Here is a 17443-nt window from a genome sequence, read left to right as displayed (position 1 = left end):
CAAACTGTTTCAAGAGTGCAAATAACTATCCATTGGATGGGGAATTTTGCACTGTTGTATAGAACAATTCCACCAACAAATGCAGCATTAAAAAGACTGAATTTACCACTGACCACAGAAATGGCTTTACTTAAGGATAAACACAAATACATGTTCTAAAGAAAACTGATTAAAAATCAACTGAAATCTTGCAAAAAAGTTACTCCCTTTTGCAGGCAGCGTCTTTTTCACTAAATTTGTAGTGTACACACAGAAGCTGTATAATCATTTCCAGCTATGGTTGCAATATAACAAATGGAAGTATGTAGCCATAAAAAAATGCCTAAATTCAAAAAAATCTTGTTTCACTTCAAAAAAATCTTCAAAAAAAGATTGTTCTTCAAAAAAATCTTGTTTCATTTTTTGCATGGGTGTAAGAGGACAGCTTGCTCATTCAATATGTTTTCCATAAGAACTGTAAGAAACTCAATAACTATGATGATTACCATTATTTGACATATCTAAGAAAGCTGTTTGTGTGGAAGCAACATCTAAATCCAGTGTTGCAGTGGACAGTGTTCAAACTCCACTCTGACCCCTGGAGTATAATCTTTCACCTTTTACTAATAATGCTTATCTCTTCACCAATTCAAAACCAAAAGCCTTTCATACAAAAAGGCAATTATAATTTTTGAAAGTGTAATCACTTAATGATTTCAATCACAAAATATTCTGGACTAAAGCCCTAGCTATTCTGCTAAGAGAAAATGGCAAGTCATTACCAGCCTATTGAGGGTGTGGTAAATCTTGTGAATATTTGCCAGTGTTGATAGATGAGAATTCAACTGAAAATCTAGAGGGGAAAAAAGAAAGAACAAACAACCTTTTAAACTCTCTGGTTTCCCAATGTAGCAACCAAGATCTTCTTATGTTCTGGTCATTTAATAAAATCATCACACAACCATAAAATAAAAGTCATCTCAACACTTTTTCACCATCAACATTTTCAACACTGAGTAGAAAAACAGAAATCTGCAAAAAGATATCTAACATATGCATTTTTCTTTTGTCTCAAATCATGACAATGACCCTCAACAAAACAACTATAGCTCACTGTAGCTGAATTAAAAAAAAAAATTTACAATTTTTTTTCCTTTACATTGGGAATCATTATAACGTCCATGCTATCCAGCCCTTCTGTTCCATCTATTCCAAAACTAACTTAAGTCCCATTTAACATTCTAAAATAACTACTAAAAATCATAGTTCTAAAAGAAAGATTATTTTATTAATACACATGTACTTGCCTTTATACTTATTTCCTTGCAAAACTAAGTGACTAGAATACACTTACACAGTTGAAACATGGTTTTTGTATAACCAAACAAAGGTCACAGTGCAGCAGCTGTTAAGACAAGCACCAACAAAACTGAAAATGAAATATTCTGACTCATGAAAGAAGCTGTAGCATAGATGTTAACTTTGTTTCCATGTTCCAAATATAAAACACTTGAGTTTGCTTCAGTTGCAAAAGAGAGACAAACTAATTTTTCTATATTCTTTTGATCTTCCTATTTTTGCTAGAAGTGTGTCAAGGACAAAACTGGAAAATAAATAATTTACAAAAGATCAGCTGTGATCCAACCAGAGAGCAGGCAAACCAGCAAGAATCTCAGGAGCTGGACACAAACCAGCTGACAGGGATTAAAGACAGCCAACTACTATACAATGTTTCCATTTAAACTAAAAGTAAATTAGCTACCCGCTAGAACTGAGGCACAAAAACATTCTAATTACAGACCTGTACTATATGACTAGCAAAGTATTTCAAGCCAACTTCTTCTTTATGTGAAAAATTTTATGTGCCTAGTGTCATCACCTAGTTAATGCATTAAAGTATTTCTACTGTGAGACATTTAATTTGGCTTTGCCCAGCAGCTGATGCAAGATGCAAGAAAGGTCAAAGACGTAATTCCCACATTTCCATCCAGAGTATTTTAAAGGAATACTCTCAAAATACACTTAAGAAAACCCAGATAAACAAGAGTCTTCACTAAATATCAGACTGCCAAATCAGTGAACCACATTGCTATGAAGTTGTCAAGGGAAACTGAAGGAACTGGCTGCTGCACATGTACTTGTCACACACATCACTATGGAATTCTCTTTTCATGATGAATTAAAAAAAAAAATTCAAAAGATACTTTTAGGAATCATATATTTCATTCATTATGTTAGCTAGAGTATCCTTTTATTAACTGCTACCTATTTCTTAACATGTTGTCCGCAATCCACCACCACAGCAATACAACTGCTCTAAGTCAGAAGTACCAAAGATGGAATTTCCAACTTTAGCTATACTTATCTATATGAAGTCAAAGACAATCCAGACCTTCTTACTCAGATAAAATAGGAAGACCTTGAACCTTGAACACGGTGCTAGAATTTTTCCTGCATTAAGTGCTCAATAAAGTTCCTTTTTTGCTAGTCAAACAATACTAAGCAGAACCATTGTGCAAAAAAACAACCCTGAGTTTTTTAGTCCAAGTTTCAATTCAACATAAAGCAATGAGAAAAAAAAGGGGGGGGGAAGGACAAAGAGGGAACATAAAAGCCATTCTCAGGAGGGCAAGACTAAAAGATAAGATTTGTTTTGTTAACTATCATACCAGACTAAGCTTTCGTGAACATGAATTTTAAAGTTTCCCTTGTCGTTCAGCCTAAAATCTACAAAGAACATGAGCATTCAGAGAAACCAGTTATATCTGGAGGTAACAAGGCAAGAACACTGAGCAAATATTTTATTTATTTATTCTAACCTAATATTAAGAATAATTCTAGATAGCACTCTTAAAAACAACAGAAAAAATATTTTAAAATTAGGACTATGTATATTAGGTATCACCTTTGAAACAAAACATTCCTAGGCACTTCAAAACACATAATTCATGTCAGTGTGTTTCACACATCCACTGGAAATATACTTACAATTTTAAGCTGCTGCTTCCAAAATAGGTTACATAATTATGATGGACTTAGGAGGGTTACATAATTATATTTTACCATTCTTATACAACGAACATCACACTATACACGGTATTAATACAGAGGACCAGAGTCCAAAGTTTTCTCTCTTCCACAGGGGAAGCTTGTGAAGTGTAGATATTATCTAAAATTGAAAACAGGTTTCTTTTACAGTTATAAAAGTAAATACAAGCAGCACCCATTAAATTAGGGAAGTTAAATTACAGTCCAGGTCATCCTCTGAACTGGTCAGTGTTTGCTTTATGTATATTCAAGGAAGATACACAAAGTATCTTATGCCACTGTGAAAAGGCCTATTTTGTAAAAAAAATTTTTTTTGGAAAAACAGAATCCAAAAAATAATACCTCCCATGTTCAAATAACACTATCTTGGAAATTAGCAGAGGGACAATGGTCAACAATGGTCAACATGGCAAGCAAGTGATTCCACAGCTGGTTGCAACTGGATGCTTCAGGAACACACTCCCTCCCCTCCACCTCCGGAAAAAACTTCCATACACACTTATGCAGCTTCCACGTTGTCCCTGCCTGACGCCCTTGGTCAGCCCACTACCCTTGGAATCATATCAACAAAATAAACAAAAAAACCCTGTCAGCCCCATGTTTTGAAACAGGTCACAAAAGAGCTGAAACACTAGGTAAGTCAGAGCAAGAGTTAAAGTAAAGAACAGGAAAGGTCTCCTGAACTGGGAGCAAAATAGTTTCCTGTGGCAGCAGCAATGTGTCAGACCAATCCAACTGTCCATCCAAGCCCACTGTGAGAGGAGGGATACATCACATGAAGCTCCACATTCACCAGTTCTACATGGAGAAAACCATGATGTACGAAGCTATTTTTCACCTGAATACAAGAGTTTCAAAGCACATGAAACAGTCTGAAAATACTTTAATTTTTTTTCCTAGAGAAACTACATCCAGCTCTGGGATCCTCAGCATAGGAAAGACATGGACCTGTTGAAGCAAGTCCAGAGAAGGGCCATGAAGACGGCTGGAGGGATGGTATACCTCTCCTAGGAATACCTCCTAGGACAGGCTGACAGCTGGAGCTGTTCAGCCTGGAGAACAGAAGGCTCTAGGGAGATCTTACAGCAGCCTTCCAGTACTTTAAGGGGACTTACAGGAAATCCGGAGAGGGACTTTTCAAAAGAGCACGTAGTGACAGGAAAAGGGGCAATGGCTTCAAACTGAGAGTAGGTTTAGATTAGATATTAGGGAAAAGTTCTTTCCTGTGAGGGCAGCTTGGCACTGGAACAGGTTGTCCAGAGCTGTGGATGCCCCATCCCTGGAAGTGTTCAGGGCCAGGTTGGATGGGGCTTTGAGCAATCTGGTCTGGTGGAAGGTGTCCCTTCTCCATTGTAGGGGGATTGGAACTAGATTATCTTTTAAGGTCTCTTTTAACTCCAGCCATTCTATAATTCTAAAGTACCACACAGTTAACTGATCTCAGATCAGAAGAAGGAAACCTGTTTGCTTCGTGAATACGGAAGGAAGATGTGCTGGAACGTTTGCTACGACTTTAAGAGGTACATGTCAAACAAGTGCATGTATTTTGTTGATTAAATTCCAAATGGTATTAAATACTTTGCAATAATTCAGAATGTAATAGCTTAAAAAAAAAAAACAAACAAAAAAAACCAAAACACACACTTAGAATAAAATCATTGCAAATCCAGAAAAGAAAAGAAATGCCAGAGCCAATCTGGTTTCGTGGAATTTAAATCTTGCATGCAGTTTGCCATAAACACTTAACGTTAAGTGTTAAAGGCTGGGTTAGTCAAATAGTCATAATCATATACACTTTAAAAGTAAAAAGAAAACAGCTTTAAAATAATTTTTAAACTTATAGATTAAGGTCTAAACTATGGATCTGAAAGTTACCGGGAGGTGAAAGAAACAACAGCTAACCGGGTTTGCTTTCATAACAAACTAGAGAAAAAACATCCTATACTCTCTCAATGAAAAAACAAAAAAAACAACACATAAATGCTATAGATACAATAATAAATACAATATTAAAATTGAGGTATAGAGGTAACAGAAGTATTAATAGAATAGTAATTCTTATTACTGCTAAGATTATTGTAACATTCTCAGAAAAAAATTAGACAGAAAACACATACCAGGAAGAGTCATTCCTAAAAATTAAAATGCGATGATCATGCTTTACTTATATTTAATTGCTTCCCTTGGTTTCAAATAATAGAACTGGAAAAAACTTGTAGTAGTACTGTTGTCTTAGTTAGCTTTAAATAAATTTTACTTATTCAAAAAAGAATCATTTAATCTTCTAAGAAATACACCATTTCATGTTCAGTAGTCTGCTTACAGAATTATCCAAAGAGCAAGACAATTTATATTGATTAATTATTAATCAAATAATCAACTTAGGAGTTCAGGTCTGAAACCTATATTTGGTAAAAGCCTTCAACACTTATGTTCAGGAAGCAAAATTTCTGTATTCATTACTAAATGCAGAAAGCAAAGGAAAAATGTATGTCGGTCCTATTACCACAAAAACATCACAATACACCTAAAAACTGAGAATCCCAGACTGCAGTACAGAGAAGACAGGAGCTGACTGCAATCCTGTCAAAGACAGGATTAAGAATCCATTTCCAATGTGTCTGTAGCTGTATCTGTGCAGGCAGTGACACCCTACAGCAGAGGCAGCCTGTAAAAGAGACCTCCTGGCCCTGTCAGCAAGCATTCAGGTAAGGGAAGGAAGAGAAGAAAAGGCTTGAAAAGTAGGGTCTCCCATGATTTGGTGCCCCTTAAAGGGCATGATTCAGAAAGTAAGGGAAACAGAAGTGAATTCCAGCTTGGAAAGTAAGTACATCCAATTAAATGGGACAATCCAACCTATCTTGAAGAGCAACAGGACCTAGCCATTAAAGCTAAACACATGTTGCTACAGGATGTTCCTCCTGCCCACGTGCACTCAGAGCTGCACCAGTCTCAGAGCTACTGCTGACACCAGTTGTATCCAAACCCACAGTTGCAAATTTGTGTACATTTTCCCAACACCTAAATGCCTAATCCCAAAGCCTAAAATGTTCTGAAACAAAACACACAGCGACTTAAACTATTAAAAAAATTAAAAAAAAACTCTACAGAAAACCCAACCCAAGCAACAAAATATGGTTGAAATTACCAAACACACTAAAAATCACTTATTTTAAGGTAAACACTCACACTCAACTCTAACATTTGGTATTACCACATAGAATGACTTACTCACTGCAACAAAATATTTTAAGATCTCTGCATGCTACATATATAGGAAAAAAAGCATAATTCTTTTTTCCCCCATAGGAACAAATCCTTATTCTACCAATGTATTTTTAAAATACCCTATTCTGAAGGCTTGTTTGCAAATAGAGCTACCATAGTTTAGAGTTCATTGAGAATTTTAGAGTAATTTAAGTAGTGTAAAAGTTGTGTAACTGTCAGTTTAGCTTGAATACATTTCCATTTACCTTAAATTAACCGAACAAATAAGAGCCAGGCTAACAATCCTATACTAACACATAGATTAAAGTACCCTGCATTTCATGGGGAGGTTAGGGTTTGCTTTGTAGGGGATGGTTTTGGTTGGGTGTTTTGTTCTATACATCAAAGACCTAACACTAAGTGTATTTCTGGTGCAAAAGATCTGCTTCTGTTGACAAAAAGTGTTCATCCAGTCTAACTCCTACTCCACCACAAGATTAATTCAAAAAAGTCAGTGAGCTTGTTTTGCATCACCGGCTGCCTGAGAGTTGTTTGAGAGCACTGCTCCTAACTTCAAGCCAGATGTCATCTGACATCCTACAAAGGCCATAAAGCTAATAAAAACTTTGTATCTTGTGCTCCAGCTAATTCAGCAGAAAGACAACCCAGTCAAGCCCGCACTACAAGGGTATCCCAGCACCATGCAGATCTGGTACACATCATGGTGGATCTGCAACAGCCTAGAAACAGCTATGCCAGTCAAAACCATTATTGCTCCAGCTGCTTGCTTCTTTCTGCCAAAAGTTCCTGACCCCACAGCTCTGCCAGCAGCACAGGCCAGGGGCACATTCCCTAACTCACTTCAGGCAAAAAGAAAAAAAAAAAAAATCAACCCTGTCAGTTTAGACAACTTAAGTAAAACTGGCAAGAGCTAACCCCGGTACATCTCACCAAGTGGACTAGAGTGCTCCTACAGTCCACTTGACCAGCAGAAAAGGGAAGCAGTAATCTACAGCTAATGGGCAGTAATAAGCAACTGCAGCCCATGGAGTCCCACAGCCTGTGCAGCCACACATCTGCATGAAGTGTGTCACACCAGTCAATTCCCCAGGGGCAACCTAAAGCCTTACAGCTCTAACTAACTATATATATATATATATATATACACACACAACTATCTACTGAACAAACTGGTAGTTGCTCCTATGTCTTTATGAGTCAAAAGTAAAAATTCTGTTTAACCTCAGACCTATGATTTTAAATAAAACAAATTAACTGGACAGTATGACAAAATACTGGCACATTTAAATTAATGGTTCTGCTTCAAGCCCTTGTTAGTAGTTTTACTTATTGTAGAAGAAATAACCACACTATTAGATGCTCTAATACTTAAATTGGATACAAGAGTTGAACACCTTCCCTGGATGTACTGTACTTTCCCATGCTATGCTTTTTGGCAAGCACCAGACAGAAAAATTAAGCAAGTTTTCTTCTTCTGCTTGAAGACACAACCAAAATTAGGAAATAATGCTTTGAAATAGCCCAAAGTCTTTGTTTTCAGTATCTGCAAAGCGAGTGGGGGAGGAGGGGAAGTAAAGAATATGCAGAATTAATAATTCACTTACATTCAGCACAAAAATTACTTGGACTAAAATAAATTTAAATGACGTGCTGCAATTACACAAATGAGATCTTACCCCAATACAACAGAATGAAGAGAAGCAGTAAGAAGACTGTTTACCTGCCTGACTCAACTTACTGCATGACCTTGTACAGACAAGACATTTCCAATTACAGTTATTGCAGCTGCAAAAACTTCTAAGCAAACACTTTCAATGGGGAAAACTGAAAGTGGATGTACCTCATATAATGTGAAAGGTGTGTATTCAGATTCAGAAAGTAAAACTGACACTGAGCAAAAATGTATTGAGGGAGTTTATATCACAAGAACACATAAGAATCTAAGAAGGATCAAAAAGGTGGCTCAAAATAAATGTTCGGTCAAGATCCAGCTTCTGTAAAGATATGCTATGAACACTCCTTGCTTCAAGCATTTAAATCAGTGAGGAAAAAAAACAACCACTATGATGCTACAGACAACAAAGTCAGCTAATCTAGGAAAACATTCTTATTTAAAATAACACATGCACAAGCCCATGAACTGCCAAAAAAAAAGTACTGAGATGTAAGATTCAATCATTCCAAGGCACATTTTTAATGAGAAGCCAATAACAGCTGAAGGCTGAGAAACAGTACTCTTCCTATTTCCTGAAGACAAGTTAAAATTAAAAAACTTTCAAAATCACTACTTAGTATTAACATCCTACATGAGGGAGCACTGGAATATTTGCAACTGTACCTTATATGTGTATAATGAGGACCTCCATTTTTTTTTGGACAGGACACATGACAAAAAACATTGAGCAGAAGGCATTTTCTAGAATCATTATCCTTCCATTTCCAACATGAGGCAGTTATTTGTGCCTTAATGGCAGACTTAACCATCAACATATCACGATCTCCAAATATAAAGGTAAAATAAACCAGAACCACTGAAGAAATTTATATAACCTTACGAGTTAGAGGCTATACCAGGCTGCCTAGCCAATCTCATTTTGAGAGACATGGAAGGATTCAAGAAAATCCAGGCCTTATGCAGCATTTCTTTCCATAACTGCTTTCAAGACTTTGTCCAAAAGTCAGGCCATCACTTATTAACATATGATCAAAGCTTCAGTTTTCATTATCTTCACGAGCAGGTTCTACGGTAATAAAGCATCTCAGAGCTGCAACTCCCTGCAGAGCCGAGAACGCGTCCCTGGGAGATTTCACAGGAGCATGGTTGTGCCGGGACAGCTTTGCGCGGGGGATGCCAACCCCGTCTCTCTGGCGGACAGGTAGGAAGCCTATTCCCGAACCCCGGTCACCCCACAACCACACAGGTGTGCCAGGCAGCACGCGGTCCCGGGGCTCTGAGCGCAGCGCCAGAAGCACCGCTGCGGACACAAAGCCCGAGCTCCGCTCCGCTCCCCCGCGCCCCCCGCTCTCCCCGCGGGGCGGGAGGGGCAGCTCCGGTCGGGGGGGCCGCGCGGCACGGAAGAGCGGGCGCCGCCGCACAGCCCGCCGGGAGTTGTAGTCCGCTCCCCGCCTCCCGCCGCGCGGGGCCGCGGCGCAGGGACTCCAGCTCCCGCCATGCGCCGCGGCCCCGTCCCCGCACAGCGCGGCTCTCCCGCACCGGCCCGGCGCGACCTGCGGCATTCACCCCTGCCCGCCTCCCCCCGCAGACGCAGCTCCACGGCTCGAGCACACCCTCCCAGCGGCAGTCCCAGCTCCCTCGCGGCCCGCCACGAGGGCCGGCCGCGGCCTCACCCCCTCGCCAGGCGGGTCGGGCAAACTGCGTCACACCCCCTGAGCGACCCCAGCCCTCCCCGGTGCGGCTCCCCCCACCCGTCCCCGCCCCCGCACGGTCAGCCCCCGCTCCCCGGGGGTTGCGCCGAGGGCCACCCCGCGGGGCCCCCCTAGCCAGGCGTACACACATCGCCCCCTCCGCGCCGGCCCCGCACCGGCGGGCCCGAGCCCTCCCCCGGCACCGGGAGCCCCGGCGGCGCGTTCGGCCGAATCTCGCGGGTCAGGGGCAACAGCAGCCGCCCCACGCCGGGTGGTTTTTCTGGCCGTGCGGGCGGCGCGGGTTGCGGGCGGCGGGCGCAGCTCCGGCGCTACTCACTGACAGCGGCGGCATCCGAGTGCATTTTCGAGCGGCGCTGCACACGCTGCCGGCCCGGCCCGGCTCCGCTCCTGCCCCGCTCCCGATCCAGAGCCCGGGACGGACGCCGTCGCCCCGCCCCCCGCCCGCGCCCATTGGTCCGCGTTGCCGGGAGAGGCCGCGCATCCCGCCCTCCTATTGGGCCAGGTTCCTGCCACTCTCCCCGGGCCCTCTGCGCACCGCCCTCCCTCCCTCCCATTGGGCTCCAGGCTGCGCTCACCCCGCCTCCCTCCACTCTGATTGGGCGCTGCCGCTGCCAGTTTTTCCCGGTCTTTAAAGCGCGTGCAAAGTGCACCACTTTGTGTCACCCGCGGCTCTGATTGGCTGCAGGGGCCAAGGGCCGCGCCCACGCCCTGACACGATTGGGTGAGCGGGTCAGGGGGCGGGCCCGGGGCGGGAGGGCCGGGCCGGGCTGGGCGGCTGCTCTGGCTGCTGATGCCGCTGCGGGATGCGCTCAGCACCCCCTGACTTAGAGGCATTTCCTGATTTCTCCCATCTCGCTCTTCCTAAGGAGAAAAAATGGCAGGCTGCCGATAGCAGCCGAACGCACATAAGCGTCACACTGCTCGAGCAGCAGCGGGGAGACCTGCGGCCAAAAGCTGCTCCGTGTGGGACGATGGGACTGGCTCGCTGCCCCGAGGTGCTGTTCCCGGTCCTACGAATCTAGCGCATGGAGCCACCCTCCTTTCCCCGCTCCTCGCACAAGGATCTCGCCGCTACGGAGCCGGAGGAGGAATATAGAAAGACGCCCTGCAGGTCATTACTGCTTAGCATGCGAGCTCAGCATCCTGCGTCTTTTCAGGGATAAACGCCGTCCCTGGCACTCGCTGAGAAGAGACTGCTAGAGCAGCATCTGTGCACAGTGGAGGATTATTAAGGCAGAACTTAGCCATGAAAAAAAAAACAAAACACCTTTCCTCTAAGAGGTTAAGTTAAAATAAAATCAAGGACTACAAAACTGCAGTAGTGTCAGGTTTAAGGTAATTGGCCCTTTGGAGCAGTGCATTAGCATGCAGTCCTGAATTTAGTGATCACAGGCCTTTTTGGTTGTTGGGGGAGGGGGGGTGTTGGGTTTGTGTTTGTTTTTTTTTTTTATGAGCTTTGTCTTATTCAGTGAACCAGTCAGAATGAACAAGTGCAGACAATTTATTTTGCTGAGCCACATCTTATGTTTTCAACTGTCTGTTTTACCGAGAAGAGAATGGAGTCCATAAGGAAATGAATCTTCTCTTTGAAAGCTATATACTAAAAACCACATCAGAGCGATAAAAGACACCCTTATCTGAAGTTCTTACTTGTTCACTAGCTCCTTAAAATGATTTCTGTAGAACTTCCTGCCTGTATCTCAATTACTTTCCAACTTGCACCATCTTTTCTTTATCTTAACAATTTTACACTACCACCTCTACAAAAATAATAAAGCAGTGGGAGCAAGGTTTCACTTCTTGGGTAGTTCTAACATCCCACATGCCAGACATTCACATCTATGCATGTCATCCCAAGCTCTTATACCCAATAGGGGCACCACTGAGTTGCAATTCATCTGATCTAATTCTGGATTCAGAGCAACAATCCCTTTAGGGATGCCCGTTTGTTCACATTGACCATAAAAAAGCACATAGGCTTCTAGTTCAGAATAAAAAATATTCAAAAAGAAATCTTCTTCCATGCCTTGCAGAGTTGTAAATTGATACAGATCTAAAGAAAAGTGGTACAGAAAAACCCTATTTGGTTGTGTCTGAAGGCAGAAAGGTTTGTATTTTTTCACCCATTTATTTTAGTCTAAAATGAAAAATACTACTTGGCTTTAAAGATATTTCCTTAGACTACAGCTTCTGTAACAACTTTTATTCTTAAATGTAAGGCAATTAGGTTTGCCAAGCAAAAATTCAATATATTTTTGAATACTTCAATACACAAGTATAATCTCTGATTCTTAAAAATTCGATCTGCAAAGAAACCCATAGGGAAACACAAAAGAGACTTTGTTTTCTGCTTCTGCCTGCTACAGGGGATGTATGCTTCAGCAGAAAAGGCTGCCCTGTGAGAACAAGGCCCATTTCAACATGCACCTTCATTCCAACCTCAAAGAGGTATAAATAATCCCCTTTGTTACCACTATGCGCATCCCCAGGCTGGCAGATGTTACAAAATCAGGCTGTATTTTCTTTCTGAAGCCTGAGTTTCCATTATGCGGAAATACTTCATTTTACAGAGAGCAGATCAATCAAGTCATGGCTGATCAAGCATTTTATTGGGTTGCTTGGCAAGGTTCTGGTACAGCAGGGGCTCCAGGAGTGGCTTCTGTGAGAAGCTGCCAGGAGCTTCCCCCATGCTCAACAGAGCCAGTGCCAGCCATCTCCAGGATGGACCCACCACTGGCCAAGACTGAGCCCATCAGCAATGGTAGTAATGTCTCTGGGATAATGTATTTAAGAAGGAAAAAAAAAAGAGTCACTGCATGGAAGTAATTACTATCAGAGAAGAGAGTAGTGATAATATGTGAGAGGAACAGCTCTGCAGGCACCAAGATGAGGGTAGAAGGAGGGGGAGGAGGTGCTTCAGGCACTGGAGCTAAGATTCCCCTGCAGCCCGTGGTGTAGGCCATGGTGAGGCAACTATGCCCCTTGCAGCCCACAGAGGACCACTGGGGTGGAGAGATCCACCTGCAGCCTGTGTAGGAGATCCATGCCAAAGTAGGTGGATGCATCCAAAGGAGGCCGTCACACCATGAGAAATCTGTGCTGGAACAAGGTCCTGGCAGAGACCTGTGGACTCGTGGAGAGAGGAGCCCACACTACAGCAGGTTTGCTGGCAGGACTTGTGACCCCATGGGGGACCCACACAGGAGCACCTCATTACTGAAGGACTGCACCCCGTGGAAGGCACCCATGGTCATGCAACTTGTGAAGAATTGCAGCCCGTGGGATGAACTCACACTGGAGAATTTCATGGAGGACTGTCTTTTCTGGGAAGGACTCCACGTTGGAGCAGGGAAAGGACTCCTTTGTCTGAGGAGGAAGCAGCAGCAGAAACATGCAATGGAGTAACCTCCACTCCCTGAGCTGCTGGGCGGGAGGGGGTAGAGAATCAGGAACAAAGCCCAGGAAGAAGGGAGGGGTAGAGGAAGGTGCTTTTATGATTTGTTTTATTTCTCATTATCCTGCTGTGATTTTGGTTGGTAATAAATTCAACTAATTTCCCCAAGTCAAGTCTGTCTTGCTCATGACAGTAATTGGTGAGTGATCTCTCCCTGTTCTTATCTTGACCCACAAGCCTTTTGTTATAATTTTTCTCCTCTTTCCAGTTGCAGAGGGGAGTGATAGAGCATGTTTAGTGGGTACCTGGCATCCAGCCAGGGTGGAACTACCACATGGACAGAGACAGTTTAAGCAGTTCCTAGCCCTCCTGGCATTCTTTCTTTTGTGACAGTGCAACCACTTGGACAGCTAGATACCAAGAGCAAGACTGTCCCCAGTGTCCCAAAAAAGCAAAAAATCCCAGAACAAGACAAGAAAACGCTGAACTCTTTTGTTTTTGTCCATTTTTTTGTTTTCCCAGTCAGCTGAATATCCTGATCTGGCTTACCACACATATGTGCATGTGCTTCCATCAATATACAGGAGATGAATAACAAACCACGAAGTGGAAAGTGGCAGTAAATGCCAGTTTACACACTGTTAGATCAAACTTAAAACTTCAAAAAAAATTTTTTTTGAGAGGACTGTCACTGTTCACTTTTTTATGTTTGCGTTGCTTTTTTAAATTGATAGCTAAAATGGCAACCACAATTCAAAAAACCCCACAAAACTACTGTAGACTGTGAAAAATACTGGCTAACAAGAGAAAGAGGAACCATTTACTTAGTTTTATCTTCTTCACTATCAGAAACATAATGTAGAAGCATCTTTGAGACTTTCCAAAAGGAAACTCTTTTCCTCTATTTCCAAAGGACATCAGACTCCAAAAGGCTAAAACCACTGCATTTCTCAAATATCTTTGTTCATCTTGATTGCTTTGCTTAGAAACAAACTTGAACGTTAATTTTAGGCACCAGAATGACAAGCCATCATGTGTTTTCAAAGTCAGAGGGGAAAGGGAATTGTACTGAAAATAAACACATTACCAAAGAAGAATCTGCTGAACATTAAGAAAGCAGATAATGCAGTAAGAAAACACAGTACAGGGCATTGTAAGAAAATAAACAAATTGTCTACAAGAAGCCCAACTATCACAGTCCTAAATCATTTGTGGATATGAAAAAGTAACTGATACCCAAGTCAACACAAACAGCTTTAAGTAATGCTTCTGAAAAGATTTTTCAGCCTCAGAGTTTCAATAAACACCTAAATTTGAGATATTCCTGCATGGTCTCAGCAGAGCAGTACTAATCAGGGAAAAAAGAGGACCTCAAGTGGCAGAAGGTGGCAGCTGCAGATTATTTGAACTGCTTTTCAAACCACTATTCACTAAACAGTTCAGGTCATTTTAATTGCAGTGTCCCATGGACTCATACCATGCTCCCCGTTGAAGTGAAAAGGTCTGTTCTCTTACACTTGCTCCTCAAACATACTACTCTGGCCCCAAATGTTCTTTTGTAGCACCCTGCAAACAAATGTCATTTTACGTAGATGAGGAAAAAAACATTTTAGGGCTGTCGATGGCCGATATTTAAAACCCTACATTTGATTTATAGGGTCTTTTTCAACTTCAGTTTGAAACTTTAACTTGTCTGCATTCATCATTAGGCAACTCTAAACAGCCAGGCTTAAAACAACAGCTTAGAATTTCAGCCTGAATTCTAGAGATGCATCAGAACAACCAGCACCTCTCTCTGAGCCAAAAAGCTCCCCCATAGTCAGCAGAGCACTCTGAACATTCACAGTGTTCTGTTTCTTGGAGACAGGTGGGAACTGGTTACCTGCACACTTAAGCTGCAACAACTTGTTACAGTAACATAACTCCAGTTCAAAACCAAAGGGTGTGTCTAACTTTCCCCCAGCTTGTAGCTGTGACAATGTTTTTGAAAATGGGAAATAATAATTTCAGGTGTTTCCTAGCCCAAGAATTTTGAAATGCAGCTCCCAGACTTCGGAGTGCTCTGTGGCAACACCAAAGCCACTGCTCCTCAAAGTAAGCTTACAATACACATAGAAATGCCTGAGCCAAGACCCTAAAGCAGGAATATATATATATATGTAAGAGAAAACTTGAGTCTTCACCCTGCTGAAGAATACAGTACAATTACTCTCAGAAATTACTCTTACACATGTTACCTAGAGTCCTTCTTTTTTATTCTGAGATACACACTGGTAGGCTCATGATGTACTGCTGTCTCTTTCTGTACATTCCTAGAAACTTAATTGACCTGCACAGAATGTCAAAGGATAAGATTAGGAGTACATATTGTTTATACAGATAAGAATACGTATTTATATACATAGAATACATATTATTTAGAAGTCAGATATATGTAATCTTGCAACTGGACGTGCCTATCTCGTATTGGCCTTTTCAGCCACCAACGCGCTTGCAACAAACGTGGGTAGAGCCCTTCCCAAATCTTCGTTCACAAAGCCCAGCCATGATATGTAATCTAGTCCTTTTACCACCAGAAAAAGTTCAAACTTATAGAAAATAATGTCTATTTTATACATTTGATCTTTTCATGCTATCTCTGAATGCATGAAGATATCCACTAAGTTTTTCTTTTGTAACATACTATCTTATGAAAGCTGAGATGAACGGAGTATGATTAGCAAACAGGAAGATTAGTAACACACCCCTGCAGCACAACCTGTTCTAGCACATTTCTTTCATAGTTTGAAACATAGTGATTGTTCATTAGAGACACACTGCACATTTTTCTAAACCAGTCAGATAACACCTATTAGGTCAGCATGCAGATTTATGGACAAATAAAGTTTAGTTTTAGCTTCCCAATTCTAATCACAGTAAGAGAAGCAGTAAACAAACAGCTTGTGGTCATAGTTTTTCTTAGCCATTCTGGTAAAATAATGCAAATGTCAACAAATGCTTGCTACTAATTGTATTTGCCTATAGTTTCTTGATATTAAGTAACACAGGGTATGGATACACCAACATTAAATTGCACAAGCGACTCAGAAGAAGAGGAGAATTTTCAAAGTTTAGATTTTGTCACTATCCACATGAACCTTTCAAATGGGGTGAACATTCTAAATCCTGTGAAAATCCATCCAAGTATGCTCATAGACTTTAAAGATTACACACAGAGATGACATATAATCTGATCTGTTATGCAAGTCATGCTTTGCTATATGACTTCTTGAAAAATAATTATTCTATATTTTAATTGTTAAAAAAATAAGGGGGTTTCAATCTTTTTATATATATGAGTATAATTTCTTGCATTTCACATTAATAAACTGCTCACATTACAAGGTATTCGCACAGTTAGCCTGTGGAGAATGTTAAGTAACGTGGCAAGATAATGTTATATTTTCTACAGGCCATGGAAAGGCAAAACTGTGGCTGGATGTGTGTCAGAGCCAGTATGAGAGCATTCTGCAAAGAAGTGAGAATACTCAGAGCCACTGTGCAATGTTGGTGCCAGCGTCAGCTGCTGCTGCAGGCTGGGAGGAGGGAGAGACAAGGGCTACTGGTGTTTGCAGAGGAGAACTGCTGAAAGTGCAAGAAAGTCACTCCCATCACTCCAAAACCTAATTTATCCTGTCCTACTGGAAAGTCACGGAGAGAACAAGTTCAGAGGGCTTGTAAAGACAAACACAGCAGCTGTAGGTGAGAAATTAGTTCAATAATGGCTGGTTATATCATCACAGATGATGAATACGTAACCACTGCAACTTTTAAATGCCTTCCAAATATTCTCCTTTCACAAAGATCAGTGAACAGTTTTAGAAACACAGTCCTAAAAACAACGGAGCGAAATGATAGGTGACCAGAATAAAGCGACAAGGTTGGTGGTGACAGCAATTACCTGACTCCAAAGAACAAAAAATCCTAGGTAAAAGTACATCCTGTACTTGCTTAAATGGAGAAACAATAAAATTGAGTACGCTGAAGCTGTTCTCAGAAGAACATGGTGAAGAATTAGAGGGAGAAAAAAAATCCACCCACTTTCCTGCAACATATCCTATTCCTTTCAGTTGCAGTATGCTTAGGTATTACTGGAAAGACACACAGCACTAAATACCAAAATCACAAATGCGTTTTTCAAGTTGAGTAGGTCACTTAAACAAATCACCCAACATGTTTCTCACAAGCAGGAAAGTTTCTTTGGACAACATTGAAGATGTCCTCATTGTTTAAGGGAAGCTCTGCACATATACTGAAGGATCAGGAGTCAAATGTAAAAGATATTGTGAAGAGACACTGAGAAGACACAACATTTCACATTATCTTACATATGCATTAAATAATAGGGAATTCACTGCCTAGGTCAAA

At 41.5% G+C, this 17443-nt stretch overlaps 1 protein-coding gene and 1 long non-coding RNA gene across 8 annotated transcripts in view; one reads left to right on the top strand and one right to left on the bottom strand.

Annotated features, from left to right (window-relative positions):
* The window catches only part of DCUN1D4 (defective in cullin neddylation 1 domain containing 4), a 41983-nt gene extending 31704 nt beyond the window's left edge, over positions 1-10279 (bottom strand). For 3 of the 7 annotated variants that reach the window (XM_027635963.1, XM_027635959.1, XM_027635962.1), the window contains exons 1-2: positions 10218-10279; positions 762-832 (exon numbers count right to left, since the gene is read on the bottom strand). Coding sequence is in view for 2 of the 7 variants with exons in the window: in XM_027635956.1 (XP_027491757.1) it covers positions 762-832; positions 9959-9983 (96 nt within the window). In the remaining 5 variants the exon portion in view is untranslated. Of the gene's footprint in view, positions 1-761; positions 833-9699; positions 9744-9958; positions 10092-10217 lie in introns of those variants that run through there. The other 4 variants (XM_027635960.1, XM_027635956.1, XM_027635957.1 and 1 more) reach the window with 4 other exon arrangements.
* LOC113943754 lies at positions 10256-10955 on the top strand. Its single transcript, XR_003526433.1, has 2 exons — positions 10256-10363; positions 10509-10955. It is a non-coding gene; the product is annotated as an uncharacterized LOC113943754 (long non-coding RNA).
* The last annotated feature ends 6488 nt before the right edge of the window (positions 10956-17443 follow it).

The sequence above is a fragment of the Corapipo altera genome, unplaced genomic scaffold, assembly GCF_003945725.1.
Source record: "Corapipo altera isolate COAL_440 unplaced genomic scaffold, ASM394572v1 22b, whole genome shotgun sequence".
Taxonomy (NCBI): Eukaryota; Metazoa; Chordata; class Aves; order Passeriformes; family Pipridae; genus Corapipo; species Corapipo altera.
This window is presented reverse-complemented; position numbering and strand designations above follow the sequence as displayed.